The following is a 19,536-nucleotide window of genomic DNA, read 5'->3' as shown; positions in this document are numbered from 1 at the left end:
TTGTTTAATACGATTTAACTGTAAAAATGTTTTACATTTGAATCTTATATAAGTTGGAACTTACTTTTAAACCTGGCAGGAGTAAGGATTATGAAACATTTTATGCCAGACGCGTGAATAATCAAGCAAAAAACGTGACCAATTACCAAAGAATAGTTAAAAAAAAGACGAAGTTTTAATTAGTTACTTAAATAATAAATTCTCTTTGATATTCGGTCGTGTGCCGTAAACACCGGCAAAACAAAGCAAAACAAAGTTACGTCAAAATGAGAAAATGATGGCAAGGAAAAACACCTTTGATCATCCAAAATACCATAATAAAAAAAGTTACATTTTTCAGTTGCTGCGGCTAAACCAAGTGTCGATAGGAGACGTGGCTGGCGGCAAGCTCGTGAATCTTTTGTCGAACGACATAACGCGGTTCGACTACGCCTTTATGTTCATGCACTACCTATGGGTGATACCGATCCAGACTGCAGTGGTGTCATACTTTTTATACACAGTAGGTGGATATGCACCTTTCGTTGGACTTTTTGGAGTGATCATATTGATAACGCCAATACAGGGTGAGTTTGACTTTTGTTTTTAAGTATTTATTTTACCATTGTCTTTGTGGATGTCATAGTCAGCTAGTAAATAAGAAGCGATAAATGTCCTATGTGTTCTAATATTAACCATTAAGACGTGTAGAGGTTAGAGTTATCTCCAGTGTGAATACGTGCTTACCTACTCGTGTAAGATATAAGTAAAGTAGGTATGCATTTAATACCTATTTGGTATAACGTTTTATTATTTTTTTACCTCAAAAATATTTAGTTATCCCTGCCTGAAAATTGGTATTATATGATCTTATTTACCGTTTGATGCTGAAATAATCCCAGATTTAGTTTTTTCATTGTAGTGACTGGCTGCAATTTTTTTCTAAATTTTGGTTAAAGTAATATTTCGGTCATAATAAAAAAAAGTTGATAACACAAAATATATTTCGCAGCCGGCTTGACAAAGTTAACGGCAGTCATAAGGCGCACGGTGGCGACACGAACAGACAAACGAATTAAACTAATGAACGAAATCATTGGTGCTGTAAATCTAGATAAAAGTAATGAACTCGTATGTAGGTGTTTTGATGGCGTCGGAAGTAACCAAGAACAAAGTAAGGATCAACAGTCTACAATTTTAAAGTGCATCGATTCTAGGAAATGTTGTTGTCGAAAATCTGACCTGAAAAATACACAAAATTTTGATATTACACCTACTGTATTAGAACAAAACAAAAGTGAAATAACACCTGAAGTGAAAAAAAAATCAGAAGTTGAAATTCCAAAGGAAAGCAAATTAGAGTCGGACATCAATCATATTGTAAAAACGTCCTCATTATTTCCAAGTGACTGTGAATACTGTATTAAATTTTTAGGTGTAACGTTGACAAATGCAACTCCTAATAAAGTTGTAGCCGAGAAAGATATTTGTCCAAACAAAGATCATTCATTACCTCAAAAAAAATGTCCCAAACGACGGAACAACCAACCCGAAGTATGGTTCAATAATTTAGATATGAACACTAATAAGAGTACACCCCCTGCTGTACAACCTACATGTTCCAGTAGTGTCAAAGATGATGAATTTAAGAACTTATCAGGAGATGTTGGTACAAAACAGCATGGTGATTATTGCAAGAACAAAGACAAATCTCTCGATACGCAAAGTTTAAAAGACACCACTGAGAAAGATAGTTGTGTATGTTGCAATGTAGCTAAAATAGACGAATCAAAAGAATTAGAACTTAATGCTTTCCATTTGTTAGAAACACATTTACGAGAAAAGTTAGAAGAATTTAAATTATCTAATTGTAAATCTTGTTGCATTCCACCTAAGGAGGAAGAAAAACTATTTTCGGCAATATTACAAAGAGTCAAGCAAATAATTACTGATAGTACTAGTGTCATAGCTTGCAAATGTGCTCCTAAAATTCCAGCTGAGGGAAGCTGGCATAGAGCTTACATGTTATTGCAAGAATACTTAAAAATTAAGATCAAAAGAGTTCAATGCTTATGCCTGTCAACAGAAGATGACAAACAGGCTGTGTTACCTAATGTGATGGAAAAAGTATGTACGTTAATAGATAACGACTTTCAAAGATTGAAAGCGATATGCAAGTGTAGAATTAAAACAGATGGTTTAGATCAAAGTCCTAATACTGAGTGTCCAGAAAAGGATAACTGTCGGACTCTTGAAGATCAAATCGATACAGCAGCTGACTTACAAAACACTGAAAAAATTAATAAAGAAGTATCTAATAGATCACTAATTTTAACTCAAAATATATCTTCGCAATCACCTAATATAGAAATGGAAACTAAATCATGTGATATTATAGAAATGTTCAATGAAAACAATGGACCCCATAAAACAAACACATGTTGTGGAGTGACAAAGTTCAATAACTGCTTTTGCGTAGAATCTTCAAGAGTAGGTAAATCGTACGTTGAATTTGGAACCCAAGAAGTTTTGGTGAATCAGTGTATTAATGTTCTACAAGAAGTCAAAGAAGTTTCTCTCCCAACTGATTTGAAAACAGTCCAATATTCAGATCAAGAAAAACGACATGTTATTAGTAATAATGAGCTACATTCGGTACTTTCTCCTGAACTCGATAAGAAACCAGACGTTCGGAAATCTACTCCTTATATCGGTTATACTGTAGATTGTTCTTGTAACGGTGTATTAGGAACCTGTACTTGTACGAAGTCTATTATTTCTGGAAAAAATGATAACATTAACAGTATTTGGAACACCTTAACAAGCAATAAACTGCGTTATAGTGATATTTCTTACATAATGGACGCTGTGCCATATAAAGGTTTAAACGAAGTTAATGACCTCAAAAATACGCATCATCCAATTATACCACAGCCGATAACTAAGTTAACGTGTGATACAAAAGTAAGTGCCCAAGATTGCGAAGGAGTGATTTTAAAAGATTCAAAAATGAAATTGAATAAAACTTTTCTCTCAACTACTACTTCAGGTACAGATGTCAGTTTTGGCCAAGATTTAAACTCTGAGGAACCCATAGATTGGTGCGACTGTAGTAGCAGTATGAAACAAAAAACGCAAAAAATAAATAATATTAGTGATAATACAGGGGTCGATTCTTTATATTATCCCCTTCGTAATGTAATGAATCAAGATAAAAATGAGAGTCTCGTGAAATCTGATCCAGTTGGATCTTTGTCATCGAATTGTGATTGCAATATGGTGCCTATGTGTCATGTAAAAATGCTGGTAGAAAATATTGAGAATAAGTTGATGCATTCCAAGTGCACGTGCGATTCGTTGTGTTCAAAAATTTGTCCCGTGCACTCTAAGAAACTTTAGAACTATATTAATTTGTAGTAAATTGTGTAAAGTAGAACGCTTCAATATTTTGTATTTTAGAACTAAAATCAGTGGTGATAGAAGAAACCTAATTTACATAATGTTTCAAATTATTTAATATTAAGCAACTGTTTACCTGTTCTGTTCCGTTTATTTATTTTAATATAATTTTTAAAAAGTATTCATGTAGTTTTATTACATTTATGTAACCATCGTAAACTTAAATATACCCGTACCAAAACGCCTTGAAAGTAGAAAAAAAACAGAACGTATTGGCCATTTAAGAAGTAGGTAGTTAAAACTTTTATGCATGCCGCGACGTCACGTCGCGAGTCGAGGGTTGAGAGCGTTTAAATATCACTTCTATCTAACTCAGAAATTATTTCAATAAACAAAATGCCGCGACACTTACTAATGAATTGGGTTATCCTTTGAGAAATTCCACGCTCAACATCTAAATTATTAAAAAAACACAAAGAGAGTCCTTTTTTTGATTAACGCGTAAAATATCTTTATTACAACATGCTCTCTCTCGCATGAAGATACTAAAGAATTTTATGTTTTACTACAAAATTTGACTATTGTCTACAGATTTTAGTAAAAGAAACTTTAACTTAACATGTTATCCCATATGCATGAAATATGGCATGAAAATGTAAAATATGCGTCATTTATTTTGGAGGTTATGTGGATTACTAGATATTTTACGGTGGCATGATGTTTTTAGGGGTAATATATTTTTTGGGTTTCTTGTAAGATATAGTGTCTTGTTATAAAAAAAATATAAACATAGTGCCTAGTACATGTTTTGGATATTTGATGAAAGATTTCCAATTATCACCATAATTGAGTCAGAAAATAAAATGATTAGACACATTTTAGTTTATCAAAAATATAATTAAGCTTATCGATCGAATTTTGTGGATATCTAGAAATAAGTGTTCATCGTCCAACCAGTGATATTTGTGTCGTTCAAGAGACCAGTCCAATTAACAGTTGTTTTAATACTATTCATGTATAAAAGTGCTACATTGTTAAATAGATATTAAATATTTATAATATGGGTAAGACTACAGAGCAAATGTTTCATAAAGAAAGAGACAAACCGAATATTTTCTCAAAGATATTTTTTTGGTGGGTGTGCCCTGTGATTTGGAATGGCAACAAAAGAGACGTTGAAGAAAGTGACCTGGTGGTGCCGAGCAAAGTGTACAATTCCAAGAAACAAGGAGAGAAGTTTGAAAGGTATGTTAACATTGCTTCCTTATAAAAAACATTCTTGGTACGATCGGGCACGTAGATATCAAATGTTTGCTTTGAATTGGCAGTGTTTGATTGAAATAATATTTGTTATTTGTCCCTTATCTACAAAAATAACAAGTATTAAGAAACTTTCCTAAGAACAGGTAAAAAACAAGCGGAAAGTAATGAGTAAAAATTTGACCGACTTAATAATAAATACGAATTATTGTGCTACACGGAAATAAACAACTATAGTGGTAGAAATACTAAATGGCCAAGTTTTTTTTTACTGTAGGTAGGTACTCATTAAATTATTACTAAAAAACATAGCAACCGAATTGAGAACCTCCTCCTTTTGTTGAAGTTGGTTAATAAAATGGTGATAGTGTAAACTGGAGTGATAGTAGATTTTGTTTCAGTTATAAGAAAGTTACATTACTGCATTTCAGGTACTCCTGTAGTTATAAAGAAGAATCCGTCATGATATGATGGAAATGTAACGAATGAAATCCGAGAAATAATTGAATTATACTTAGTAAAACAAATGAACATCGGAAAAACAAAAAAAAAAAAGTAAAAATTAACTCGGGCTCAAATGCTAGAGCTTACAAACATGGCTCTTGCGGGGCGACACACGACCTCTCATCTCCTCTCTCTCACTTGCATTTCAGTTTAATTTATGACCTTTGTGTTATTTTTAGGAATGTAGGTAACCTAATTGTTCTCGTTCTATTGCCTACAGAGCATGGCTGGATGAATTGGATCGAGCTGCCAGTAAAAACGTGAAGCCGTCGTTAGGATGGGCGCTTGTCAGAGCGTATTGGCTCGAATATATGCCGGGCGCCTTTTATGTTTTGACGATAGTTACATGCAGGTTTGATAATTTTTAATCTGTCCAATGTTTAAATAATTAATATGTAACTTTGTCATTGATATAATTGATCTTTTTATGTGTATCTATGTGCAAGCTACGAGTACATTGACTGGTTTAAGAATACAGTACTTTTTTCCATCTTTAGGATCGATTCTTCGTCGAAACAAGTTATCTTTTTATAGACGTTTTTATCAAAACTAGCCTCCAAAAATTTCAGATTTTAACAAGCTTGAGCTTTCACTGTATTATATTCTATTATAATTTAAAAATACCTTCTTCCCCAGAATAATTCAGCCAATGCTCTTTGCTCAATTACTGCGGTACTGGACGGTGGATTCCGACATAGAGCGGTTTGACGCCGGCATGTATGCGCTCGGCATGCTGGGCCTCAACTTCGTGATTATGATGTGCCAGCACCACAACACACTATTCGTTATGACCTTCAGTTTAAAGGTCAAAATTGCATGCTCTGCTTTACTCTACAGAAAGGTATTGCAGACTTGTTTAATACGATTTAACTGTAAAAATGTTTTACATTTGAATCTTATATAAGTTGGAACTTACTTTTAAACCTGGCAGGAGTAAGGATTATGAAACATTTTATGCCAGACGCGTGAATAATCAAGCAAAAAACGTGACCAATTACCAAAGAATAGTTAAAAAAAAGACGAAGTTTTAATTAGTTACTTAAATAATAAATTCTCTTTGATATTCGGTCGTGTGCCGTAAACACCGGCAAAACAAAGCAAAACAAAGTTACGTCAAAATGAGAAAATGATGGCAAGGAAAAACACCTTTGATCATCCAAAATACCATAATAAAAAAAGTTACATTTTTCAGTTGCTGCGGCTAAACCAAGTGTCGATAGGAGACGTGGCTGGCGGCAAGCTCGTGAATCTTTTGTCGAACGACATAACGCGGTTCGACTACGCCTTTATGTTCATGCACTACCTATGGGTGATACCGATCCAGACTGCAGTGGTGTCATACTTTTTATACACAGTAGGTGGATATGCACCTTTCGTTGGACTTTTTGGAGTGATCATATTGATAACGCCAATACAGGGTGAGTTTGACTTTTGTTTTTAAGTATTTATTTTACCATTGTCTTTGTGGATGTCATAGTCAGCTAGTAAATAAGAAGCGATAAATGTCCTATGTGTTCTAATATTAACCATTAAGACGTGTAGAGGTTAGAGTTATCTCCAGTGTGAATACGTGCTTACCTACTCGTGTAAGATATAAGTAAAGTAGGTATGCATTTAATACCTATTTGGTATAACGTTTTATTATTTTTTTACCTCAAAAATATTTAGTTATCCCTGCCTGAAAATTGGTATTATATGATCTTATTTACCGTTTGATGCTGAAATAATCCCAGATTTAGTTTTTTCATTGTAGTGACTGGCTGCAATTTTTTTCTAAATTTTGGTTAAAGTAATATTTCGGTCATAATAAAAAAAAGTTGATAACACAAAATATATTTCGCAGCCGGCTTGACAAAGTTAACGGCAGTCATAAGGCGCACGGTGGCGACACGAACAGACAAACGAATTAAACTAATGAACGAAATCATTAATGGAATTCAGGTTAGTATTAAATAGTTTTGTTTATTTGTGATTGTGTGGTTGTAATGTTTCTCATAAAAATAACTAGTCTGCACGATCTACTAAATTTTTTGAAGAGAATGGGCCATCGATAACAGTGAAAAATATTTATAATTTTAATTAAGGGCAAGTTTATCTTAGATTCGTAATTGTCGCCCGTTTCTTATATTCAATCCTTGTCCTCATCCGGATTTAAACTGTCAAATTTAATTCAGTTTTAGATGAAACTAGCTGACCCGGCGAACTTTGTTCCGCCTTAATGGCAATAAATAAGCAGACTTTTTTTTATTTCGAACGGGATAAAAAGTATCCTATGTCCTTCTCCTGGCTCTAAACTACCTCCCTGACAATTTTCAGCTAAATCGGTTCAGCCGTTCTTGAGTTATAAGTGGAGTAACTAACACGACTTTCTTTTATATATGTTACGGTTAATGTGAAAAATTGAAAATTATTAATAATAACCGGTTATTGTGAATAATTACCGACAGTCGCGGTAAAAGTGATAAATTAATCACATTTACCAGTGATTATTTAATAATTCAACCTTAGTTGGTAACAAATTTAATAAAAGAGAGCAACATCTTGTGTACGTGCTCGTGTACAACCAAACTTTTGAACGTTTTGATATCATATATAAATATAATTTGGCATAATGAGTTTGGAATGTTTCTTGCATAATATTACTTTTCTATGATGCCCATAACATAATGTTTTGATTTAAAGTGAAAAATAGGTTAGGGTGCGGCGGGGGTGGCCCAAGGCCTAAGCCGCCTATTTAGTTTTATACACACTTAAATGACCTCATATTAATCACATTTACCAAATCATGCGGTAATTATTCATAATAACCGGCGATTATTCATAATTTTCACATTTATCACTTTGATCGTAACATATATATAGATATCCACAATTTTCGATGCCTTCACCACAACCTATCACAAAACGTTCATAAATAGTTTAGCTTTGAAATCTTAGCTTCAACATAGGTATGTTATGACGTATGTAGATAAATACGTTTCAGTTCAATGAATTTCGCTCAATCTCTGGACTCTAGACTTTTTTTTACATTTTCCAACGTCATGTTTTAATTATGCCGAAATGATTGTATAACTTTTGCTTGTTAACTGAAAACGATTTATCATCGCATGATTATCATCAATTATCATAAAAAAATACTGTGTTGATTAACGCCTGAAATGCCGCGCGAAACAAAATCTTTACTTCCGCACTTATTAAGATTTTTTGAAATATTTGCGATGATCACTAAATTAATTTACATAATGTAAAATAGATTTCAAATAATGCAAAACGGTGTGTGAAAAGTGTAGCCTGAAAACGTGAAATTGTGTTAGTTTATCAATTTTAAATTATTAAAAAATAATCACGGTAATAATATCATACAGTTTGTCAGTCGGCCGTTTGGTGTAGTGGTTCAGAACGGACTACTATGCCGAGAGGTCCCGGGTTCGATTCCCGGCCGGGCAGAAATTGAAATGATGAATTTTAATTTCTGTGACGGGTCTGGGTGTGACTATGTATAATATGTATGTATTTAAAAAAAAAAAGTATATAAGTAGTATATCCGTTAAGCTAGCACCCATAACACAAGCATTAAGTTGCTTACTTTGGGGCTAGCTGGCGCTCTGTGTGAAATTGTCCAAAGATTATTTATTATTGTCCAAAGATTATTTATTGTAACTTCATATAAACGGACGAAACGCGAGCTTTCCTTCGAAATTCAAATCTCGGTATGCGCTCGACATGCAAAAGTCGGGGGTGTCGCGATTGTGCCACAGTAATAAACGGACGATGTGTTGTTTTTTTAAACAGTAAGTGTTTTTTTAGTAAAAATAATTACAAGTACCTATTTATACAGGGTGTTAGGTAAATGGGTTTATAAGCCAACACTAGCCCATATTAACATGTGCATATAAATGGTATAATAATCAAGCATATTGTACCTACGCCTAAGTCGAGGCGCATACATTTTATGGTCGCAAATTTATAAGATTTTTTACTAAATCTTAACACAATTTTTTTTTAATTAAATGTACCTACTAATGACAAGACAACATGCATTTTTAGAAAGAAAGAAAGAAAGAATGTCTTTATTTGCTTCAAACATGGTATAAGGATGTTGGTTTTTACAATGTGCTCATGTTTAGCCTTTTAAAAATAGCATGCAAATCATTTTCATAAAATGTCATTTCAATAAAATATTTATATCAAATTACATTAAAGAGAGATTATTCTATTACATTCATTGTCAAACAATTAAGTATTTATGTCAAATTCTATCTATGTCAAATTATGATTAAAATATTCCTTAATACTGTAAAAAAATTTGTTACGGAGCCAATCATACAATTTCTGTTTAAACGGTCTAGACTTCAAATCTTTAAATTCATTCGGTAACTTGTTGAACACTCTTACACACATAGTTAGGCAACTTTTACCGTATTTGTCAGATTTTGGAATAACTTTTAACACCAATTTATGCGGGTTTCTGCGCTGTCTAGAGTTTTGTATGTCATTCGCTTTTTTGAACAATCCTTTGTTTTTTTGTACAAAGTTACAGATTTCCAAAATGTATAGTGAAGGTAATGGTAATAAACCAAGATCTTTAAACAATGGTCTACATGATTCTCCAGGCGGAATTCCACAGATTGCTCGGATGCATCTCTTTTGGGCTTTAAAGGCTCTATTTTTGTCTGTGCTATTGCCCCATAGCATAAGGCATTATCCTATTTCATTCACATAGTATTTTGTTTGTCAAAATAAAAAAAAAAATTACAATCACAAAATACATACACAAAACTAGATATAAATTCTAAGTAGGCAGATGTAATGAAAATAGGGTCTGCAGGTGGGCAGCCCTATCGCATGTTGTCATACGGTGACGTACCGCGCGGCTGTTGACATTTATTTCAAAAATATGGCCGAGTTGGAATACTGTATAGATAGTATTACCGTGCCTGTGTATTTTTTACACAATTTAAAAAATGCCTATTTTGGATATAATTAAAACCGTATTTTAATAGCTAACACTAGCTGAAAAGAATGAGTAACATAATGCGATGGGGCACACTGAAAACCAGCGTTGTGGCTTCCCTCACCGGGGGCCACGGCATATGCTGAGTGGGGTCCCATTGCGATGGTCATCGCTGTGCGACAGGGTGGCACTGCTTAGTTTACTTGCTCATTCATTGTATGTTTTATGTCACCTCTGTCTTATTTGCTTTTTTTTTTTTCATTTTACCTCATTTGTCTTTTGTGATGTCCAGGCAATAAATGTTTCTTTCTTTCTTTCTTTCTTTCGATGTGTCCATTGCAACTTCATCTGAACTTATGAATTACGTCGGCGTTTTCTAAAATCGTCACGCAGATTGAGGTTATTTGGTGTTTAACAAGATTTTTGAGGCGTAGTTTATTTTGCAGGTCATTAAAATGTACGCCTGGGAGAAACCCTTTCAATTAGTAGTGAGCGCAACGCGAGCCTACGAAATGCAGGCCCTCCGGAAGTCTATCTTTATACGGAGCGTGATTCTTGGCTTCATGCTATTTACGGAGCGCGCCATTTTATTCTTCACGATGCTAACCCTAGTGCTTTCTGGGACAATGGTTGCCGCCACCACGGTAAAGATTAAAATGTTATTAAAGCTTTGATTTAGAGAAAAAGGGGGGGAACACTTTATTAATGACTTTTGAATTCAAAAGTAGTAAAATCTATCCTGAAAAAAATGTGTTTACCCGTATTTTCCATTTTCTTTAATATTATTTTCCAATTTCCATCATACTGTATGTATAGTATACAAAGTCAACAACGCATCAATCTAAGGAACACAAAATGACCAATTTCCTTAATGGATTTAGAACCAATTCATTAGTTTATGGTTAAAAATAAACTGAGGATTATTATGTAAAGTTTTTCATATGCCACGTATTTTTCAGATTTACCCAATCCAGCAATTCTTGGGCTCAGTCCAGATGAATTTAACCATGATATTGCCGATAGCCATCGCTTCACTGTCAGAAGTTAAGGTTACCCTCGAGCGTATGCAGAGCTTCTTAACGATGGGTAAGTAACATAATCATAAAAAACGTAATAGATAAAGTATCTAACTAAAATAAGGATAAACGCAAACTCAGGTTATATTAAGTAAATAAAGTTAGTAAGCCGTTGATATACTACATTATGATTATGATTGAATTGATAATAATCTGCACGCAGAAATGTAAGTACCTAGATAATATTAATATCAATTGGACGCTATGTCCTGGGCATTAAGACCCTACTTGCTTAGTGTTGCTTTCCTGTTATGCTCTACATTGATTTCACTCAGCCTAAATTGAATGATTCTAAAAATGAATACAGTATTGAGTACATTAGGCTGAGTTGCACCACCTTATGTTTACCGGTGTTTTTTTGTATGATGTTTGACATACTTTCGACTTTTGTTAAAGTTAAAGTAAGATGGTGCAGCCCAGCCTTATTCTATGTTTTTATTGACAGATGAACGGGAAGATGTAGCTGTAATAAAAAATGGTGCAAACGGTGCAAATGGTGTTCATAGAAACATATTTGCTTCAAAGACAAAATCAGGAAACCAGACGCCGCAAATTACTAAATATTCTGAAATTGGTAATCAAACACCAAACAAAACGCGTAAGTAATTGCTTTTGAAGGCTTACATATATTATTTTGTTACCTTTTCATTGTGACTAATGAATATTTATAAACATAAACACACGGAGTACGGAAAATTTTGTCAAAATCTTAATCAATAAACTCTGATCACTACTTAGAACTCGATATAATTCGAAATCATTTGATTTAAAAATATTTAGTCACTGTCCTTATATTTTATTACGTACTTATTAAACACATATTTTTGTATAAAACAGCTATCCAATCGAATAAGTCGACCGATTTCGCAATCGAGTTGTCTGGGGTGAGTGCGTCGTGGACGAACGGCGCTCCGAGCGACGCAACTCTAAAGAACCTGTCTCTGCGCATACGGCGCGGCAAGCTGTGCGCGGTCATCGGACCCGTAGGCTCTGGAAAGGTATGGACGATCTATACCCATTTAGTTATACAAAGTTACTACCAATTAACTAAGTAGAATAGTTAATTGGTAGTAACTTTGTATAACTAAATGTAACGAATTTTGATGTAGAGATAGATAGGACATAGGTCGAGATTGTAGGCTACTTTTGGTCACAAAGATGAATGTTTAAAAAGCTGAACTTGTATGGGGGACCGATAATTTCGGTGTATAAATGGAGTGTTTTGATCGAAACCGCGAGCGCGATAACTTTCTGCGACAGACTGGAATCCAAAGTCGCGGGCAAAAGCTAGAATAAAATCATTATCTTTACTTTCTACAACATTGTTATCTAGTGGGTAAACGTGAGCAGGAGCACCCATCAATTATATTCATAATTCAATAAAATAAATACAGATCAAATTAATGCTTATTTACACAGATAGTAATTATTACAATCAAAATAATCAATTTATTACAATCGATTTATTTTCCTGATATACCGAAGGACGCTGCGAGTTATTTTGCCGTATCAAATACCGTATAATTAAGCCGTGTGGCGATGGCAGAGTAGAATACATTTGTCACCAACCCCTACTCTTCCCGCGGGTGTCGTAAGAGGCGACTTAGGGACTACAGATCAAACAGATAACGGGCAGCAACGCTCTCTGAAAAACATCAATCTTTTAAACTGCGGTCTCCAACCCGCCTGTCAAGCGTGGGGATTATGGCAAAACCCTCCACTATAGTGGAGGAGGCTCATAGTCCAGTAGTGGACTGTAAAGGGCTGTTGATGATGATTATGAAATGTAATTTATTTCAGACGTCTCTACTGCAGCTGCTCCTAAAAGAGTTGCCAGCGCAGACTGGTTCTCTCAACGTACACGGATCCATGTCCTACTCCTGCCAGGAATCTTGGCTTTTCCCGGCCACTGTGCGGGAGAACATACTCTTTGGGATGCCGTATGACTCTGAAAAGTATAAAAAGGTATATATAAATTCCTATTCACAATGTATTTAATAGATTTGTGTATTTGTGAATGTCACATTTATTAACTCTCATGACATCTTTGTCACAAAAAAGTATGCCCTTGATTCAATCAACACAGTAGATAGGAAAATGACAAATGATTATCAGATACATACATTTAGTACGAGTATACAATGATCATAATTGCAGAGTCCAACTTTAAAATTCTTTAATTATAATATTTTATTATTGTATGTTTCGCTGATTAAGTAGCTATATTGATAATATGTATGATCGTTATTATCAGCCACGTATCTATGCGTTACCATCAGTCACGATGTTATTCAAAATACTCATGATGATTTAACAGGTGTGCGAAGCGTGTTGTCTAGCACCAGACTTCAAGCAATTCCCGTACGGGGATCTGTCTTTGGTTGGAGAGCGAGGAGTCTCCTTATCCGGCGGTCAACGTGCCAGGATCAACTTAGCCAGGGCTGTATACAGAGATGTGAGTTAAGCCAACTTATTATCATTAATCTTACTAATGTTACAACCATCTTATATGTACGAGTATGTAGCTAGGGACTGGAATTCGCGGCCTGCTGCTGTCTTTCCTGAACACTATAACCCGGGCCTTTTCAAGGCGAGAGTGAATAGGCACTTACAGGGTAGATATCTACCATCCTAGACTGCATCTCACCAGGTGCGATAGCGATCAAATACCTGCCTTTCATGCATAAAAACCCCTACAGTGACCCATATGCCATACACAGCGGAGCAATGTCCTTGCTGCTTACTATCTACGCAAAAAAGCAGCAAATTATACACACATCGCGATAGGGCAAATCTTCGGACTATCGGATGTGTGTGCCCTAAGATTGTAAAATAAGTTACATTCAACAGGCTGATATCTATCTTTTGGACGACCCACTGTCGGCGGTGGACGCTAATGTCGGCCGCTTGTTGTTCGACAACTGCATCCGAGGGCTGCTGCGCGAGCGCACGTGCCTGCTCGTCACGCACCAGGTGCACTACCTCAGGGACGCCGACCAGATCATCGTGTTGAACGAGGTAGACTCTCTTTAGCTTGGTACGAGTAGTTCCCAAATTATTTCGACCTTTAGCTTGGTTGCATAAGGTTCAAGATCAATTATTTTTATCCAAAACACAAATTTCTCCCTAATGGCTCCCTATGAAAGTGTAGAGCTATCATAATATGTATAATACGTACGCATTACCTTCTAGCGGAATCTTCATTGTATTTATACGTTTGATTTTTCAGGGTTCTGTAGAAAATATGGGCACTTACGATGAACTAGTTAAATCGGCCACAGATTTCTCATTGCTATTGACAGAGATGAAAGACGATGATGACGATGCCGCTGATCCAGTAAGTACAAATATTTATCAGTGCATTTAAGTTCTGAAAACAGCTTGATGAAAACACCCTGGACCTTAAAAATTACTTAATTTTATCTTTGAACTTTTAGCAAGGAAAGAAACGTCCATCAATGAAACGAGGAATATCCGTCAAAAGTATGACCGATGATTCTGAATATGAAAAGGAACAAGTCTTAGGAGCGGAAGAACGAGCGAAGGGTAACCTGGAGTGGTCAGTCGTATGGGCGTACCTGCGCTCCGTGCAATCCTGGACGATACTACTGCTTGCGCTCCTGACTCTGAGCGTCACGCAGGCTGCGGCTACATTTACGGACTATTGGCTCAGCATGTGGCAAGTTTTTAATCTTCTTCAAGTTTTACACTTTTAAAAATAACCAAAGCTACGACCATAAAAGTTCTTCTATTTGTACTTTATTGATGTTCTGTACAGGACTAATGCTGTAGAGGACTACGTTCAAGATCTTCCTGAAGATCAAGAGCCTGGTAAGATTTAAAACAGAACTCCTTTACATGGTTTCATTGATTGATATCATTAGAATCGACAAGTCATCATTAACTGAGTAAAAACGTTTGAATCTGGTTCATGCTGACTTTGCAGTTTAAGATTATCTATTTCACTTTCAGATCCTGGTTTGAACACCGACTTAACTTTGTTGACCAACGGCCAGTACCTATGGGTGTACGGTGGTGGCGTGCTGACCGTGATTCTGTTCTCTCAGTTGAGGATCATAACTTTTGTCGTGTCGTGCATGCGTGCCTCGCAGAATATCCACGACATGGTCTTTAAAAACCTCATCATGGCTGTTAAAAGATTCTTTGACACTAATCCCTCGGGTATGATTCAAACTCAACCATCTGTGAAAGAAAATCTTATTTTTATTATCTTTCCTTATTTTTTATGTTAATTTAAAAATACGATGGAATTTTTGCAGGTCGAGTTCTCAATAGGTTCTCGAAGGATCTGGGTGCAGTGGATGAACTATTACCTAGAAGTATGCTGGAAACACTTCAAATGTACTTTTCTATGGCAAGCGTGCTGGTGATAAACGCGATGGCTCTGCCCTGGACGCTCATCCCTACTTTTGTGCTGGTGCTGATATTCGTATTCTTGCTGAAGTTCTACCTGAACGCAGCACAGGCTGTGAGGCGATTGGAGGGTACCAGTAAGTACTAAGTCTTACAAACTTAACGTTTTAACTGTGCTACTATTTTATAAATGCCAATTAATAATTAATACAAGTTGTCTATACGTTTTATTTGTTGTATTCAACAGCAAAGAGTCCTGTGTTTAGCATGATCAACTCTACCATATCAGGATTGTCAACCATAAGATGCTCTAACTCTCAGGATAGACTTCAGAAGCAATTTGATTTAGCACAGGTAAATATTTCTGTATTTAAGGTTTTAAACTCTACAATGTTATGGCATTCTGATGTCTGGAATGGTTCTTTTTTCAGAATCTCCACTCAAGCGCATTTTACACGTTCCTGGGAGGATCATCAGCGTTTGGCCTGTACATAGACGCTCTATGCCTTGTCTATCTTGGAATAGTGATGGCTATCTTCATTCTCATTGATTTTGGTAAATACTCCTAATACGAGTATTCTTTGTTCATATTATAGTTCATACAGTTTTGTATCAGTCAGTGAACTTTTTTCATAATTTCTATATTAGGTATAACAATATAGTATGCTAAACTAAAGATAATCTGATTTAATAACGAATGATAACATAGATAAAATAATGTCTATTGAGGTCAACCGTACATTTGAAAATAATGTGGTACTTACTTAGCAACCGGGGGTTAATCTTTGTATCAGTATAGCACTCACAAATAGTTTCCTAATGATAACGATGATGAGTTGAATGAAATTTCAATCCCAGTCATCATCAACGGCTGTTGTTGATGACTGCGATTGAAATTTCTCATTATAAATCATAAGGGGCTCCTTACAGTCCACTGCTGGACTATGAGCCTCCACTTTAGCGAAGGGTTTCGCCATAATCTCCACGCTTGGCAGGCGGGTTGGAGATCACAGTTTCATATTAAAATTTATCAGAGAGCGCTCTGCTGCCCGTTCTCTGTTTAATGTGTAGTCCTTAAGTCGACTCTTAAGTCTTACGACACATGACATCTTGACATCTCATCATGACATGACAAATTTATTCTAACTACTCTGCCGTCACCACACGGAGTTAAACCCAGTATTGGCCTTAGATTGATTATTATTTATCATAGTATTTGTTGTGGTGCAGGGGACATAATCCCTGTGGGTACTGTGGGTCTGGCCGTGAGCCAGACGATGGTGCTGACGATGCTGCTGCAGATGGCGGCCCGGTTTACCGCCGACTTCCTCGCGCAAATGACGTCTTTAGAGAGGACCCTCGAATACACCAACCTGCCTAAGGAAAAGTACATGGATGACGGACGTAAGTAACGTTACTCCTTGACGATAGTGTTAATGTGTTTGTTTTTGTTATTTACCATTGTTGGATGCCTTTGTGACCCAGATATTTTGACCCTTTAGTTATAGTTTATAAGTTTTTAAATATAAAAAGATAGAAACATACAAAAATAGGACACAATTTAGGCGGTCTTATCATTAAATATTACCTATTATAATTTTCTCCAGTTTGGTTTGACGTTTCACGAATCAATCTTAAAATGTTTCTGAGAAGACCTTTGCTTGTGTATACTAGAACTGTGATACTGCAGTAGCTTCAACCCATATAAATAACTATCTATCTTACATTAAAGTTGTAATATTTTGAATATAATTTCAGCGACAGCCCCACCACAAACCTGGCCTACCAGTGGTAGCGTGGTATTTGAGAACGTAAACATGAAGTACGGACCTGACGATCCTTATGTTCTCAAGAATTTGAATGTTCAGATCAAGGATGGGTGGAAAGTAAGTCCTTGAAATTCTTAAATGCATATACCTATGTATGTTATGATTATTATTATTTATTTATGCTTGTCTTAATCTTATGCAGGTTGGAGTAGTCGGAAGAACCGGAGCAGGAAAATCTTCATTAATATCAGCTCTATTCAGGTTATGCGATATCGAAGGAAGTATTAAAATTGATGGCGTCGATACGCAAGGCATTGCCAAGAAGGTAATTAAACAATAAAGTAACTAGAACATTCCAAAAAGTACCGTAACTTGTGACACTCTTTATGCGACTCTTTGTAAGTTAATTTAAAATCATCTTTATTCCGTAGGATTTAAGGTCGAAGATATCAATAATACCTCAAGAGCCGGTATTGTTTTCGGCAACAGTACGGTACAACTTGGATCCATTCGACAACTACAGTGACGATGATCTTTGGCGAGCTTTGGAGCAGGTAAAACTTAAGTTAAACCTTCGTGTAGCCCAAAACTAAATTAACTTAAAAATACTAAGGCTGAGTTTTTTTTTTGACGTTTGACATAGTTAAAGTATTTTACTTTAACTTTGACAAACGTCAAAAATCTGTCAAACTCCATACAAGAAACATCGGTTATCGTTATAGTTACTGTTAAGTTAGGCGGTGTAACTCAGCTTTAGCGAATTAGGTTATTTCTTGTCGAAATATAAGTATATCCAGTAAACTCGTGTGCTACATATAAAACGTAATTAAAATGATATTAGTAGTAATGCATTAAAGCGTTATAAAATACTTAATGTCATGGTTAATCCATTATCACCAGCTAGTTGTAAAACAAACAATACTAAGGCTGATTGACAAGTTTCCGAAACGACACCCTTAGAGCCGTTTTTCCAATCGCTAGACAAAAATAAAATAAATAGTTAATCCCATACAACGATTGCAACAAAATAAAGCTAATCAAAACATGAAAAAAATATTAAATAATTAAGTATTTCAAAAGTAGTTACCTACTTTTTGCGATATCCATGCCCCGTCGGCAGTATATCTCAGTTCACGCCATTTATATTCGGTTGGTATTCCTAAATTTACTGCAGTTCTCTTACTTTACTTTATATCTGCACTCTAAAACTCATTTATCCCAACGGTTTCGCGCTCTACGACCGACGTGACCAACACAGCTATTTCAGGGTGGTTATTCTAAAAATTATATCGGTTACTTTAGTTTTCACTCTCGCAAATTCACACTGTAAAAGAAAATCACTGAGAAAACCAAGAGATTTTCATTTTAAAATAGAACAACAGACCAAGGCCAATGACCTCCCTATGATAATATCGATTGGTAATATCGTACCATACTATAATAGAGCGAGTTTGTCCAGAAGTTTCTTATTCACTCTTGGAGCTTTTGTACTTCAAGTTTTAAAGATCTAGACTCTAGCTAGAGTATTGGAGCCCTAACATAGGTATGTATCATTCGGTTTGCTACAAACTACAATTGACACGAAATACTTAATGTTCATTAGGTAGAGCTGAAAGACGCTATCCCAGCATTGGACTACAAAGTGTCCGAGGGCGGGACAAACTTCTCGATGGGACAACGACAGCTGGTGTGTCTCGCGCGCGCCGTGCTGCGCTCCAACAAAGTGCTGGTCATGGACGAAGCTACAGCCAATGTGGACCCACAGTAAGTTGCCATCTTTATTCATTTCTAGTTATGGGTATTTATATTGTACGAATTTGTACAGTTTTTTGGGTTAATATCTTAAATAATCATCTTTAGTAGAGTCACAGCTATTTTATCAGACTGCCGAAATTACCGGTAGTTATAATAAGTGGAAAGCAACGTGAATTTATGTTCCACTGTACCTCTGACTCATGGTAAAAAAGAGGTGGTTTCTCCCGTAATCTGTAAATGGCTTTTCTCTTTAAAAACACGGGTACAAGGATGTTACAGTTAGACAAAAGATAGCATAATATTCCATGTCGAGGCTATTTCGGACGTCGGTGTTCATTTGATATCGGAAAACTTTAATCGCACCGACACATTCACTAGAGTCGAGCAAAGTGACTCCCCGTATAGTCGGCCCATCTAGTTTGAATGGTGCAATACAAAGCTGTATGCCAATATAATATCAAACCAG

General features: G+C 35.7%; 2 protein-coding genes across 2 annotated transcripts in view; both read left to right on the top strand.

Moving 5' to 3' along the window:
• Window positions 1-19,536, top strand: part of LOC135082205 (uncharacterized) — a 46,229-nt gene that overhangs the window by 24,707 nt on the left and 1,986 nt on the right. The window contains exons 17-37 of the mRNA XM_063976974.1: window positions 341-566; window positions 6,986-7,083; window positions 10,543-10,740; window positions 11,056-11,182; window positions 11,618-11,770; window positions 12,010-12,170; window positions 12,973-13,137; window positions 13,490-13,627; window positions 14,023-14,190; window positions 14,402-14,509; window positions 14,610-14,851; window positions 14,951-15,003; window positions 15,145-15,354; window positions 15,453-15,683; window positions 15,794-15,900; window positions 15,978-16,101; window positions 16,777-16,950; window positions 17,305-17,432; window positions 17,518-17,640; window positions 17,747-17,869; window positions 18,919-19,079. Coding sequence (XP_063833044.1) covers window positions 341-566; window positions 6,986-7,083; window positions 10,543-10,740; window positions 11,056-11,182; window positions 11,618-11,770; window positions 12,010-12,170; window positions 12,973-13,137; window positions 13,490-13,627; window positions 14,023-14,190; window positions 14,402-14,509; window positions 14,610-14,851; window positions 14,951-15,003; window positions 15,145-15,354; window positions 15,453-15,683; window positions 15,794-15,900; window positions 15,978-16,101; window positions 16,777-16,950; window positions 17,305-17,432; window positions 17,518-17,640; window positions 17,747-17,869; window positions 18,919-19,079 — 3,218 coding nt within the window. The remainder of the gene's footprint in view (window positions 1-340; window positions 567-6,985; window positions 7,084-10,542; window positions 10,741-11,055; window positions 11,183-11,617; window positions 11,771-12,009; window positions 12,171-12,972; window positions 13,138-13,489; window positions 13,628-14,022; window positions 14,191-14,401; window positions 14,510-14,609; window positions 14,852-14,950; window positions 15,004-15,144; window positions 15,355-15,452; window positions 15,684-15,793; window positions 15,901-15,977; window positions 16,102-16,776; window positions 16,951-17,304; window positions 17,433-17,517; window positions 17,641-17,746; window positions 17,870-18,918; window positions 19,080-19,536) is intronic.
• Window positions 1,086-3,559, top strand: LOC135082195 (uncharacterized). The gene has a single exon (XM_063976966.1). The coding sequence runs from the start codon at window positions 1,555-1,557 to the stop codon at window positions 3,376-3,378; it is 1,824 nt and encodes a 607-aa protein (XP_063833036.1). The 5' UTR covers window positions 1,086-1,554; the 3' UTR covers window positions 3,379-3,559.

This window comes from Ostrinia nubilalis, chromosome 2 (genome assembly GCF_963855985.1).
Source record: "Ostrinia nubilalis chromosome 2, ilOstNubi1.1, whole genome shotgun sequence".
Classification (NCBI taxonomy): Eukaryota; Metazoa; Arthropoda; class Insecta; order Lepidoptera; family Crambidae; genus Ostrinia; species Ostrinia nubilalis.
This window is presented reverse-complemented; position numbering and strand designations above follow the sequence as displayed.

What these genes read in the sequence shown, in the direction of transcription:
- LOC135082195 (XM_063976966.1), top strand. Translation starts at nt 1,555, where the DNA reads ATGAACACTAATAAGAGTACACCCCCTGCTGTACAACCTACATGTTCC.